Source organism: Camelus ferus, chromosome 32 (assembly GCF_009834535.1).
Source record: "Camelus ferus isolate YT-003-E chromosome 32, BCGSAC_Cfer_1.0, whole genome shotgun sequence".
Taxonomy (NCBI): Eukaryota; Metazoa; Chordata; class Mammalia; order Artiodactyla; family Camelidae; genus Camelus; species Camelus ferus.
Genome location: NC_045727.1, coordinates 7,674,725 through 7,689,396, shown reverse-complemented (window position 1 = coordinate 7,689,396; position 14,672 = coordinate 7,674,725). Strand labels below are relative to the sequence as shown.

The window sequence follows — 14,672 nt, the reverse complement described above, 5'->3', positions numbered from 1 at the left end:
ATGAAACCATCTCAGTCAGCCACACCCCACCTGTCAGCTGGCATCCTGGCTGGCCATGTGTTCTTCTGGACAATTACTCTTGAGTAGCCTTTGTCCATAACCCCCTTCCCTCCCTCCTTTGCTCAGGGACATCTTGTTCATTTCATTCTTCAGCTCAACTATCATCTCCGGAAGGAAGCCCCTTCTGACCTCCCAAACTTGGTGAAGTCTCTTTGATGGAGCCATTCCATCAAATGGAATCAGTCCCTGATGGTACTCGCAATGCTTACTGCATTTGTGTGCTTCTTTGACAAATGAATGGCTATGAGCTCCGTGAGGGCAGGGACCACACGATCTGGCTCATTATGGCATCCCCAGAGCCCAGCACAGCGCCTGGCACCTGAGCAGGCATTCTGTATCTACTTACTGGCTGAATGAATGAATGAATGAATGAGTAAGTGAAATGAGAGTTCAGCCCTGGGTGAGAGCTCTCCCTAGGCAGGGGTGTGCTGGCACCAGTTCATGCCAGCTCCTCCCTACTCTGGGTTCAGTGACTTCCTATTGGGAGCTGGAAACTGGCCTTAGTGGGAGCATTTACATCATGAAAATGGCCAAATGTTACAAATCTATTATCATCACTATGGCCATCACTATTATTAGGAGAGCTGGTTTACCAACACAACACTGCCTCCAGGACAAGAATTTACGAACCTGGGGTGAAGAAGTGAGGCTGGGAAGGAGGAGAGGTGTGGCAATGTTCATGTCCCAGACTCTGAGACAAAGAAGGCACGAGGGGGTTGGAGAAAGTGGAGAAATTACATCACACGAGAGGTCAGAGGCACAAGTATCTTCCCAGCTTCCCTTTCTGGGGCTCTCTGAATTCTGGGGCATGCTCACTCCCCATCCCCACCTGCTTTAGGAGACTTACTCTGCCAGCTTCTTGAAGCCGATGGCTCGCCGCTTTGTGGGGGTCCCGTTGGTGCCTTTCCAGACGTGGGTGTTCCAAGGGTCAGGCTGGGAAGAGAGGACTATGGTCACTCCAGTGAGGGATGCTGGCTCCGCTTGGGAGATGCTCAGGACTCCCTGGGGGCTTGTGGCTGCCCAGCCATGCCCAACCTTTAGCCCTTGAAGGGAGTGATTCTGGTGGTGACCACAGGGGGCCTGGCACAGAGCGGCTGGTCCAGCGTCTCTGCCTCGTCCAGCTAGACCTTCATACTCAGCCCTGAGATACTCTCAAACCCTCTCCTTGTGACCCCAGACTACTCATTTTGTCTCCACTGGTCTTTCAGCTTGAGCTGTGCTGTCCAGTATGGTGGCCACACTTACGTGTCCAAGATGCTAATTTGAACGGAGATGTGCTCTAAGCATAACGTACACACGGGCTATGGAAGACCTAGCATGAAAGAGGCGGGGAGGGGGCAGGACCTGGTATTCGAAGGAGGGGGTGAGCCGGTAGTTGAGCATCTCCTGGTGGAAGACGGGGGTGATGCTGCCAGACATGGGGGGCACAATCCACACCCAGTCGGCGGGGCAGCCCCCCCGGCAGCGGTACTCATTCTCCATGTGCTTAATGAAGGACTCGGTGGCCGAGTGGTGGTCCACGATGGTCACTTTGTCACTCTGCGGGAGGAGAGGGGACAAGGAGTCAGAAGGTAGGAGAAGCTGGGGTTTTTGGGGTTTTGGGACTCCTTCACGCATAGAGCAGTGTTTCCCAAGGGGTGGTTCTGGAGATGATTTTAGGTAAAAAGTGTCAAGTGATTCTCTGTGTTGTATGTTCAATCCTGATTACACCCAGGAGAAAGTCCCCATGTGGCATGAATTCACCTTTAACTTCTCTCTTACCAATCTTCCTCTCTCCGTTTCCCCAACTCCTTTTTTTCTTTTTTAATGAGAGAGGAACCTCAGGCAACTAGAATCTAACAACTCTGTGTTGTTTTCCCCATATGTATTTATTTAAATTTAAAATTCTCTTCCATTTATGGTAAATGATACTGGCTCTCCATTTATGCTGGTCATACAAAATCCTCTTAAAAATTTTTTAAGTAACAAGGATGAGTTTATCAAAAGGAAAACAAGTCAATCTCGGCAGAGGTGGGTGGACTGAACGTCTGGGTAACCCAGCCCCAGGGCACCCTGCGATTGGCTGGCTTGGAGTCCTGCCTTACCCGGGCAGTGTTTCCTCTCTCTGCCCACAAAACTTTGCCCCTGTTCCTGCACTTTTCTTTTTCAGTCATTCATCTCACTCACATCTCTGCTGTCTCTGGCTCGTCAGTCTGTCCATCAAGCCACACTCCATCATTTTCAACAACTCCCAAGACTTCACTCCTCTGTGGTCGAGAGGGAAAGAAGGGGGCTTCCTTCCCCCTCACCCCATCTCAACTGGTCCCTTCCCTGGGATATATAGTCCTCAGTATACCCAGGATCCCTGCTCCTGACATGGCGACTTATGGTTTATATCCATGTCTATACATGACTTGATATGTTCATTCAGCTCTCTGTGCATGCCTTCTATGTATGTCTATGAGGGTCTGGCTTCCCAGAGTGTCACCCCAAGAGCTCGTCTCTACTCTAGACAGTGACCTCTGTTCTATGGGGTCTCCTGGTTTGCCCAGGAGAATCCCAGCTTATGCACGTATAGTGTCACAATTATTACTGGTGTCCCCCCTGTTGTTCTCCAAAGTGTCACAGTTTAGCTGATAATTTTTAAAGCCATCATACTATACATAATAGCCTCTGCCTGGAAGCCACATGCATTGGCGGGGGCGAAGGGGCTATACACTTCTAATGAAGATGAGTATTTATCTCTGCTATGTAAAAGTCTGAGTGTTTAAGAGGTGGCAAGACATAGAGGATGTTTACCATCTCAATTCTAAAAATCATGAGCAATAAATCACAAAGCCCCTGTGTACTCTTCTTGTCCTCAAATGGTCCCCATCCAAGATCCATCGTGAGAAAGGCATGTGTGATGGGAAGGAGACCTTGCTGGTGGACAGGTCCCTGCAAAGACGGTTCCTGCTAGGTGGGCTTATGACCTGCTCCAAGGCTCTGAAAGGTTTTAGTTCCCCACTGAGGCTTGGCAGCCAGGAGGTGTGCCCAGGTGCTACCTGGAAGCTGTACAGAACTGCAATGTTGATCTCCACCAGCGCCTGGTCCTTCCATAGGGAGGATGTCTTTCTCATATCCAAGTTCATCTTCTTGGCCACTTCCTGAAAGGGGAAGGAAACACAGGCTCACAGGCTGGGGCACCTCTGGATTTCAGACCAAAGAAGGACAGGACTAGTGTCACTAATGAAATTCTTAATTAATTAATCAACTCATATGCAGCCTAATTCACTCACTCACTCAGAAATTTTTTTATCGAGGAGCTGCTGGTGGCAGGACACTAGAGGGACTTCGCTGGTCTTTGATTATTGAGCTTACCTTCTAGTGGGGGAGAGAGACACTTAATATTGTGATGAGGGCGAATTCCTAGGAAGAAAATAAGGCAAGGAAATGGGATGAAGAGAGAGATGGGGGCAGGATGAACTGAACCAGGATAGTCAGGGAAGGCCCACCGTGGAGGTGCGTACAGGTGAGACCCAAATGATGGGAAGAAGCAAGACATTTGCAAATCCTGGGAGGGGATGTTCTAGGCAGAGAGAACAGCATGTGCAAAGACCCTGGGGGTGGGATCAGACTTGCACCCTCTGAGATACAGAAAGAAGGCCAGTGTATTTGGAGGGTTGGGAGCCAGGGGGAATTGGTGAGACAGAGAGAGAAAGAGGCAAGACCGGATCATGCAGGATGTTGAAGGATGTGTAAAGAAGTCAGGAATCTATTCCAAATATGATGAGGAGGGACTTTGGAGGGTTTTAAGGAAAAATGCTGGTCTGGGGAGTGACATCGTCTGTGTTCTAGTAGGAAGAGCTCTCCACCTATCCTGTTCCGTCTCTGGAATGGCCACTGTTGGAATCCAGATCATGGATGGGTATCTTGAGCTCATGAGGACACTTGTCCCCTCCATCTGACAGATGAGGAAACTGAGGCTCAGAGAGGGGCACAGACTTGCTCACAGTCCACAGAGTCAGCTGGCCTCGGGGCTGGAGCCCAGGTAGATGTGTAATGCCCAAGACCTGGGAGCAGCTCCCCCACCAGCTGACTCCTGCGGCAAAACCACTTGGCAAAAACAACTCTTGACATTTCTGTTACAGCTGGAGCTGAAGCCGGAGCTGATGTCAGGAGTAGGGGAGACTCAATAGCAAATTCATTAATTAGAGCCTGGCTTCTCACTTCCTCTGTCAATTCTAGTCACTTGCAGGAACCTAGGTCTCATTATGGGGCTGGAGTGTGACAATTTCTCAGGTTTGGGTAAATTGCCTCCCAGCCCCAGCTGTCAACATTTGTACATAATGGCAGTTAGAATTGGACGGCTGGGGTGGGAGGGAGTCTCATTTAAGTAACCCAGTGACTACTTTTTGCAGTCAAAATGCAAGCAGGGATCATGAATGCAGGCTTATCAACTTACTCTTTTGAGGCTGAGGAGTTAGGTTCTGTTTGGGGTCTTTTAGCGGTGACACAAACGCAGAGAAAAAGAAACGTGCTGCTTTACATAAATATATATATATAAAACCTGAGTTATTTTATGAAAGGGGAGAGTGTGTACAGCCAGTCAAGCTGCTATCGTCACTTTTATAGCACTGTTTTGGTTAAAAGAACACAAATTAGTTGCAGGAAAAAATATATATGGCTCTAAACACTTCCAGATATGACTTGAGCCACAGCTATAGAAATTGCCCGAAATAGCTTTTCCTTTCCTTCCAGAAGTTTGTACCGATCACTGGCTACACAGCAGAATCTTCTGAGGAGCTCTGAGAAGTGCTGGTACCCGGGTTCCACCCTGGAGCAACTTCATCTGAATCCTGGGGAATGAGACCCAGGGCATGAAAAAAAAACTCCCTAGGAAATTCCAGTGTGTGGCAAGGCTGAGGACCCCTGGTTCTGTTTTCCAGGCTAACTAACACCCATGGAGTTCTTTTTAACTAAGGTAAAACTGACTTGTAACATTGTGGGAATTTAAGGTGTACAGAGTGTTGGTTTGATACATTTTTGTATTGCAGTGTGATTGCCACCTTAGCGTTAGTTAACATCTCGATCACATCATGTAATTACCATTTCTTTTTTGTAGTGAGAACAATTAAGATACAGTCTCTTAGCAACTTTGGGATTTATAACACGGTATTATTGTTGACTATAATCATTATGCTGTGAATTAGATCTCCAGGACTCATTTATCTACTAGTTGCTAGTCTGTACATTTAAACAACATCTTCCTTAGTTCCTCTGCCCCCCAGCCCCTGGTAACCCCCACTCTACTTTCTGTTAGTTTTCATATGTAAGTGAAATGACATAGTATTTGTCTTTTTCTGTCTGACACTTCTTACTTAGTATAATGTCGTCAAGGTCCCCCCAGATTTTTAACAATATAAAATCAAATGCTTGGTTCTGAGTTCGAATCTTGCCCTGTACTTTATTTACTGTGTGACTTAGGCGCAGTGCTTAACTTCTCTGTTTCTCAGTGCCTCCTTTTGAAACAAGGCCAACCACAGCAGGCTGTTGTTAGAAACAACATTTGCTGACAGAGCCACAGCAATCCTGACGCTTTCACTGAAGTTGAGCTCCAGGGAGTGGTCCGCCCTAGCACTCTTTGGTAAACGAGGATGACTCAGCCTGGGAGGGAATCAAACCCTCCACCAAGAAACGCATATGGTGGGGAATCACTGCCAAGCCTCCTCCCTTATTTTTTCGAAAAGAGACCAAAAATGTCGCAAGTTCATGGGTCATTCTCAAAACCGTCTAGCGAGGTTTGACCCTGACAGGCGGTGAAGCAGTATGGTTATTATGAACTTGGACCAGAAAGCCAGACTGAGTTCACATCCCAGCTCTGCTGCTGGCTAGCTGTGTGACCTTGAGCTTGTCATTTCATTCCTCCAAAAGGACTCAGTTTCCTCATCTGTGAAATGGGGATTATCACACCTGGAGGTAGTGGTGAGGATTAAATGCAGCATGTAATCCACACAAAGTGTTCAGTGTAGTGCCGGGCACAGAGGGCATGTACTCTTAATGCCACGAAGCCTCCGGCAAGGCTAGGTGGCTTTCCCAGAACTGCAGGTTGTTTTAACCTCTTCTGGTTTCCAAGCCCCAAAGCTCAGCTGTGGGGAAAGACCGCTGAGCCCACCCCGCTCTGCCTAGTGCTTCCCCGTCATGATGACCAAGGAGAGACTTCACCTCCAGGATGTTGTATCGGGAGCTGTCACAGTAGTCGCGGACACCAATCTCTGTGCCCATGTACCAGCCGCTGAAGGGACAGGCGCTGAACTCCAGGCCACCGATCTCCAGAAGCATGTTGGACACAGCAGGGAGGCCGTACCACTTCAGCCCAAGGTCCTTGAACCACTCAAGCCTGCGGAGAGCAACACAGCCCAGCTCACCATGGGGCAGGAGCCTCAGGGGAAGACGTGGGGGCAGAATATCCTTAGTCTGGGGATGCTCAAGTGTCAGCATCTGAGAGGGACTTACTGTGTCAGAACCCAGGGGCTCACTTCGGACCTGTGGGATCACGGCTCCCACAGCTGGGACCTGAGAATATGCACTTTAACGTATTTCCCAGGTGATCTGGAGGGACACCAAGGGCTGGGAACCACTGCCCTGGGCTGCTGTTTATCCCTCAAACCCACCCTGAAGGTGAATCCAGGAGAAAGTAAATATTGCTGCCATTCCTCCTGACCTCAGGACATTTGCACAGCAGTTCCTTCCTCCTTGGGATCTTCTTTTTCCTTCTGTGCCCATCCAGCTCTCACTCACATTTTCATTCCCAGTTATAATGCTGCTTCCTCTAGGAAGCCTTCCCTGATGCCCAGTCTCGGTTGGGTCAGGCAGCTTTATGCCTCTAGGCACTATACAATTTATTTTACAGCACTTTATTGGAATTAAGTGGTTCTTTGGGTAATTGATCTCCTCCTTGAGATTGAAAAGCACTGTGGAGGCAGGGACCAAGTCAGCAACAAAAACTAGAACAACTCCTGGCCCAGAGAGGAAATAATAAACAGTACTGAATGAGCAGACGAATGAATGAACCAACGAAGGCCAAGTTTCACCAGGGAGAGACTTGCTCCTTCTCCAGGGCTGGGACTAGGGTAAGGCAAGAAAGTCACTAGCCTTGGGTGAAAAATTTAAGGGGGGAACCAACAAACCCAGTAATCAAGATCAACACTATTATTTATTTATTCACACAATACTCAAAATTAATTTAATGTTTTTAGAAAAATCAAAAAAAGTCCAGGACAAACAAAATACCACAACTTGAAATAAAGACAGGATCCCACCTTGCACTTGAATGACTCACCTCCTCACTTGCTTCCTTCCCCCTAATCTTGGCCCTGAACTGGATCTGGTCTTTAAAATTTTGATATATTATGCATCATGTATTAAAAAAGTTAATGTTGATTTTTTTATAATATTACATTGAAATACTATTTGTCTTGATGATTGAGTTTTTTGGGTGCTTCCCCATCAATTTTGGCCCTGAGGCCAGGGTCTCCCTGTGGATTTCCTTCATTCCCACAGTGTACATTCTGTTTGCGCTGCTGGCCCCCGCCCTCAAAGCCCCATCCCGGCTCCAAATTCCTTTTGAACTTGACCCATATCAAGTCACGTGGCATCTAAAATGGTGCTTTGGCTCTTCCAGTACTCGGGCCTAGGAAAACGGCAGGTCCTGGCTAATTGCTCAGGAGTGGGGTGAGGAGGGGGAGTTGGATTCAGAAAAGATGGTGGTCCCCAGGCTGGTGAAGGTGGAGTTATTCATTCTTGAGGACAGAATAGGAACCCACAGTGAGGATAAGAACTGAGACCCCCTTTTCAGCCTCTGGGCTGGAGAGCGAGCCAGGGGGTCCAGAGTTGGGGAGGGAGGGGCTCTGGGTAAACCCACCCACCCTTACCCACCCCACGCAGGTCCCTCTTACTTGGGGTGCCTGATGGGCACTTCCAACACCAGCTCTGGAGGGATCTGGAAGAGCTCGGGGTCGTTGCCATTGGCCTGGAGCAGGAGTGGCAGGACATCGAAGCGGCTCCTTGGGGGTTTCCAGCCCTGCTGTATGCAGATCTGCAACCAGACCGGCCAGGTCAGGCCCCCGTGCATGCTCCAGGCCCTCCAGACGCAACAGCAGTGGGGGAGGGGCAGAGGGCCCAGTGCAAACCCGCCAGCAGCCCCTTCCTCTCTCTGGAGGCACTGGGCTACGCCACCTCCCTTACGAAGTCCTCCCTGATATCATCAGGTTATTCGTGGTCCCTCGGGACAGCAGGGAAACCAATCCTCCAGCACCTCGCTTGGTTATGTTTCCTGCATCTTCCCTGCCCACTGGGAACTCCCAGGGCGAGGACTGAACTGACTGCTGCATCTGCAGCGCCCTTCCGCTTGCTCGTGTGCACTTGCTCCGGAAGTGTTTGCACTGGGTGCCCTGAAGAAAATCTACCGTTGACGAGGGACGATCTATCGGAATTACTGCATAAAAGGCATGTGTTAAGAGCAACTGTCCTACTGAAATATAAAGCCAGCCATATAAGTAATTTAAAATTTTCTAGCAGCCATATTGAGAAATTTAAAAAAAAACCAAAGAACAGGCGAAAATAATTTAAATAATACATTCATTTAAACAATGTTTTAATTTCACTAATATTTAATTATTAAATACTTATTAATTGTAGAAGTATATTAATTATATTAATAGCAATTTATTAGTATTGTATTAAATGAAGCACTGATATGCCAATATGTTAATAATATTATTACATATCACTGTATTAGTATATAGTAATAGTAATATCAATATATTATTATAAAATGTATTAACATTTAATTATTAAATACTTATTAACTGTAGCACTATATTAATTATATTAATAGCAATTTATTAGTATTGTATTAAATGAAGCACTGATATGCCAATATGTTAATAATATTATTACATATCACTGTATTAGTATATAGTAATAGTAATATCAATATATATTATTATAAAATGTATTAACATTTAATTATTAAATACTTATTAACTGTAGCACTATATTAATTATATTAATAGCAATTTATTAATACTATATTAAATGAAGCATTAATATATCAATATATTAATATTATTACATGTCACTATATTAGTAATATCGACATATATTATAAAATGTATTAATATAAATAAAATATATAAATATACTAAATTATAAAATATAAATATTTTAAAGAAATAAATATAAAATATATCAATACTATATTTGACATTAAAATTAAATAGGCAATATATTTATTAATCTAATAAAATATAAAAAGTATAAAATATATAACAGAATTAAATAACATCATTAACCTATTAATGATGTTATTAAATAAACTAATATTGATCTATTTAAAGATATTTAACAGAAAATTAACGATATTTATTAACACAATAGGTGTATTAATTTACTAATAAATGTAAGAACTAGATCAGCCCAGTATCATCCACAATATTGTTTTCTCAATATGTAATCAGGATACAAATAATTAACGAGATCTTTTCCACTCTTTCTTTGTTCTCTATCTCTGAGACAGTGTATTTCACATGGACATGTCTCAGTTTGGACTTAGCCCATATCAAGTGGTCACTAGTGCCAGGTGGCCAGTGGCTGCCATCCTGGACGGCACAGTGTGAGGTGGTTTCAAAAGTGACAACTGTGTGCTTGTGTCTGGGGTGACTCTTTCTGCTGTGTTAGTAGACAGAGGAAGCACAGAAGCGTGGGTTTAGGAGAATGTGCCATTCTGCCCAGGAGCTTTCTGGAGACAGAAGGAGAGGAAGGGGCCGTGGCGTTTATGTTCCAGTGGCTACAAGGACAAGGTCAGCCAAGTGTACAGTTAGCGCTCAGCCAAGTGGAGCACAGCGTCTGGCTGAGTCTAAAACGGCACAGGTGTGACTCCTGGTCACTTTGGCTACAGCCCCCTCCTCACAATAATAATATTTTAATAGGAAAAGCCACCTGCAAACGAAGTCAGCCGGGATGAGGGTGCGGGGCAGCCCGTGGCCTCAGGCAGGCTCCCCTGTGGGGAGGGATACCAGGGTGGAGTTTGAGGGGGGTTTGGGGAAAGAACGAAGATGAAGAGGAACTCAGGCGGCTGAGTGGGTGACAAATAAAAGAGGTGCCAGGCCTGTGTGCCTGAGCTCATGCCAGGCGTGGGGTCTGCCTGTGGTGTCTCCTGTGGGCATATCTGGTAGAAGCTTCCAGGCCCCACCTGTGCTACCTGTCTGTATCACCACCTGGAAGGAAGCCTGGATGAGGAGAGGGTGGTGTTCGTGCTCCTAGTGGCCTTTAGGAATTGACTCGGGCTGCCGGCAATGGTGGCCATGCTGGAGAGTCAAGCCAGAGAGGGGCTGGGTGGCTAGGTTGTATAAAGAAATAAATGAACTGAATGAATAGCATAAGTCTGACATAACCCAACTCAAAAAAGATAATGCCAGACATAGCTTCTATATATCAGCTCCTCTCTTCCCAGAGAGGGGAGGCAAGAGATTTGGACTATACTTCTAGCTTTTCCTCTGCCCCTTCAGTAGCCTTGGATAATGTGTTGGCCTTGGTGAGACTCAGTCAACTCATCTGTGAAATGGGGCAATAGACCTCTTCATGAGTATCAGGCGAGGTAACAGCATGCAAATGACCAAATGAACATCTGTAATGGAGCCAGCGGGACTGGAGGCAGACAAATGGAGCAGGAGGTTGTAGATGAGTAAACCTCCCCTCCCCCGACCACTCTCCCTATGATGATAAGGTTAAACTAAGAAAAGTCTGTGGATAAAGACAGTTTTGGGGGATGAGAGCCCAGGTTGGGGCGGGGTGGGGGCACACACCTCTGTGAATTCCACGTTGGCTGGATCCCCCAGGACAGAGCCATCAGGCTGCTTGTAGCCGGCGTAGCGGATGAGCTGGGAGTTCCAGACTCGGAAGTCGTGCTTGCCATCGGTCCTCTGGGGAAATATGGTGATGGCAGATCTGCGGTGGAGAGAGGAGGACACTGGGCATCAGGGTGGGCGGGGGGCTCGCACTTTGAGGACATATGGAAAAAGTGTCACTCAGGCCAATGAATGCATAAGGCTCGGGTGGATCACATCTGTCCCAAGGTCCCCAGGGCCCCCCCCCCTTCTCTCCCTCTCTCCCTTTCTTGGAAGGGGAGGGACCTTGTTGGACCCTCCACTCGACCCCTGGTTGAGGAAGGGTGGAGGATGGGAGGCCCTGTGCCAGCTCACTGAAGGAAAGAGAATGCTTCTTTAACTGGAGACTTTTAAACAATCTTGACTTGGGCCAGTTTTCCAGAAAGTTCTTTTGCAGCACGTAATCTCCAGGGGAAAAACATCCGACCCCATTTCCTTTCAAGACTCATCACTGATTCCCAGTTCTGATCTTCTTCTCTTACCACCATCATTATTTAGCGCCCCAGTTTGCCCACCTCCCGCACCACGCCAAAGTCTACAGACTTATGAATGATAAGAAATCAACTTCCATTTGTACTCATATTTATTTACTTTGAAAGAAAACCAGAAATCATCACTGGCCTTGCCCACCTAAATTAAGCAACTGTGAGACCGTGTACTGTTATTAAATTGTAGAAAGATGTTGTTGCCTGCAGAAGGCAGCTTGCTGGAGCCCTGTTCTCTTTTTGCTAAAAGGGAGATCAGCAGTTCGGAGAGGTGTTAACTGATACCTCAACAGCAAACCGAGACTTCCTCTTTGGCACCACCAGAAGGATGGAGAATAACTTTTTCACAAAGTGGTTCGATGTTATCTCATGCCAGGAGCTCCTGTAGCCTGAACTCATCAGTTCCAGCCCTGGACCAAATCCCAGGCTATGGGAACAACATCCTGGCTTGTGTCAGCATGGGGACGACACTGTAGGTCCAACCCATCGCTCACATCTGCTCCCATACACATCCTGCCCCTGGAACTCTGCCCTGCTGCCTCCCTTGCCTGGCGTCCCTTTCTGCTGCCATGTACCCAAATTCAAGGCCCGACTCAAGTTTGCTTTCTCCACACAGCATCCCTGGTCTTGTTTAGTTGCCAGGGCAGGGCCCCCCTTTTTGAGCACATTTAGGTCTTACTGTCCGCACAAGACAGTACCTCATTTAATACTGCAGGGAGTAAGGCATTGCACATTGGGGGTGAGTCTAGAACTCGGGCCGAAGGTGAAAGTCGCCAAGAGCCAAAGATGTTCTTAAAAATCGCTTAGCAAAGGCGCCATATTGGAGATGAACACAGAATGAGTCAAACCGTCGGCGTTTCCCTCCAGCATTAAAACACACGGCTGTTTCTTTGGTTGAGCGGCAGATACAGCGTGTTTGTGTTCGTTTAAATAGATTTAAAAAGCATGTTTAGAAACACCAGAATCACACACAGTGGGGCGGGCTGCTCACTCTCTGTGCAGGAAAAAGACCGATGGACGACACAGAAGTCCTCTCACCTCCCAAGTGTCCTAAGCATAAGACAGGCTTACGCTACATGGGTCAAATGCCCTGCACTGTTTAAATCCCATCTCTTTCCCTCTCCCTTATCTCCTTTGCCTGCCTTCCTCTCTTATGTTTAGATTATTTCTATACATGCTACACATTTCTCCTACGGCCTCTCAATGTGGGTTAAAACTTACTAAAGAAAAAGATCAGCTGAATATTTTCATTCATAGAAGATCTAATTTAGGACCCCCTTCCCCTACAATAGAGATTGAAAAAACGTAGAGGTGTTCTGCCTTGCTTGGGGCAATCCCCCGTATCACCTCATCATAGCATTTGAAAACTACCGAAACAGTCCACCAGCTCTTCGAGGCCAAGAACTTGACCTCCGTTAAGGCTCAGGGTTCTTTGTTGCTCTTTGAGGGGTGAGGTCTTTTAGGGAAAAGATCTGGATACTAATTTTCCCAGAAGGCCCTGGGCTTAAATTACAGGCTCTTTTCCTGCTGGTGGGCTCAGCTGGCAAATACTGTTTCCTTCCCGAGGAAGAGACACATCCAAGAAAACCCATGCTTAATGCCAATAAGCCACGTTGGGGATGAGCTCAGTGTAGCGCAGGGGCTTGTGGGAATACCCTTGCAGTGGTCCTGTCTGGCCCCAAGATGGGGCTGGTCTTCAGCAGCTGGAAACAGATGCTGGGGCAGGACTGAATGAAGGAGCAGGATTAACAAGTGTCTCCGCCTGTCTGCAGGGCCTCAGCTGTTCCCTTCCAGCTGCTCCTTTCCCAGCTGAGACTCGCCAGTGTGGAAGCCACCAGCCCACATTGGCGCTTTTGTGCCTTGGTTTACTCCCTGTGGCTTTATTCTTCGTGGGAGGCAAGAGGAGTCCCGGGTGTAGCTTGGCTTGGTGGAACCTGAAGGGACGGTCCCTCCAGCAGCAGGAAGAGAAACCGCCTGGAAACCCAGGGGGCCTCAGAGGCAGCTCCAGGCAACAGAGCAGGAGCTGGTAAAAGCAGGATCATCCCTGGCAATGGGGTTTTCCTACTCCCGGGAATCTGAAACACCCCTCCCTGCCTTCCTCCATGGGTGATATGGAACTGTGGGATGAACATATTTGGGTTGTTACAGTTTTGCAAACCACATGCGGGGATCTGTTTCTCCCAGGAGAGAGAAGGCACTTGGCAGTTAGAACAAGGATGCCAGGCCACCTCTCCCAACTTGGCATATGTCCCTGAGAAAAGAGGCGGAACGTTTCTCTGGTAGGTGAGCCAACTCCAGACCCAAGGGTCAACACCATGGAGACATTAGACTCCCCTTCCCCAAGCCGGTCAGCTCACCTGAGGTTCCCTTTGTTGGTGGCATACTTGATGTGGTTACAGATGTAGTTGAACATCCCATGAGCCGTGGTACAGTCGCGGGCATCAAATACCTGGAAGGGGGTACATTGTGGGATTGGCTGCCTCCGCCTTCCTCCCTCGGCTCCCGCAGGGCAGCCGTCTCATTGGAGGAGCGCCCAGAGCCCACTCTAGCTGCTGCTCCATTGGAATAGTGAGCATTCCATTACTGAGCCACAGACTGGGTTTTATATTATCTTTTTCCCCCCATCCTAATAACCATGGCCAATCAAACCAGGAAAAATCCCCTAAAAGTAGGTATGGGGTGTGAGTGAATGTGGGAAAGGGATGCTGGGCAGAGGAGGGACTTCTGAAGGGCTGGCGGTATCTCCTATGAGGTTACTAGGGATTAGGGATTTAAAAATAAAACAAACAAAAAAATCAAATGACCCCTCCTGAGATTGATAACGATCTACTTCCAAACTGAAACCACTACCCAGAGGAAAAAGGGATCAGGGGACACAGAATCTAATGCTTTCAGGGAGAAGGTAGTTAATACAAATAAGCAAAGAGAGAAGGTGTAAGACAAAAGGGAGTGGTGGGGTCTGTGGTAAACTGGAAAGTAACAGCTCTACCAAGAGACATGCAAATTCAATTTAAAAAACAAACCACTGTGTTGGCTAAATAAGATACGGCTATAAGCCAGATTCAATCATGATTTGAGAATTTGGGGCCCCTTGATTACCATCTGAGAGTTCACCATGGCCACCAAATGCCCTTGGTAGGGGCTGATCCTTTTTAAAGCTCATCCCTTCACCTGTCACACACACACATCAAAGTGCTCTTCAGGACAGCTGAGCCTTGCT

General features: G+C 47.3%; 1 protein-coding gene across 5 annotated transcripts in view; it reads right to left on the bottom strand.

The window, feature by feature from the left end:
• NOS1 (nitric oxide synthase 1) overlaps nt 1–14,672 on the bottom strand; it is a 166,919-nt gene that overhangs the window by 37,691 nt on the left and 114,556 nt on the right. For all 5 annotated transcript variants that reach the window (XM_032471388.1, XM_032471391.1, XM_032471389.1 and 2 more), the window contains 7 exons: nt 13,810–13,901; nt 10,887–11,028; nt 7,977–8,116; nt 6,244–6,418; nt 3,084–3,185; nt 1,405–1,599; nt 908–993 (listed from right to left, as the gene is read on the bottom strand). In XM_032471388.1, the coding sequence (XP_032327279.1) occupies nt 908–993; nt 1,405–1,599; nt 3,084–3,185; nt 6,244–6,418; nt 7,977–8,116; nt 10,887–11,028; nt 13,810–13,901 (932 nt within the window). The remainder of the gene's footprint in view (nt 1–907; nt 994–1,404; nt 1,600–3,083; nt 3,186–6,243; nt 6,419–7,976; nt 8,117–10,886; nt 11,029–13,809; nt 13,902–14,672) is intronic.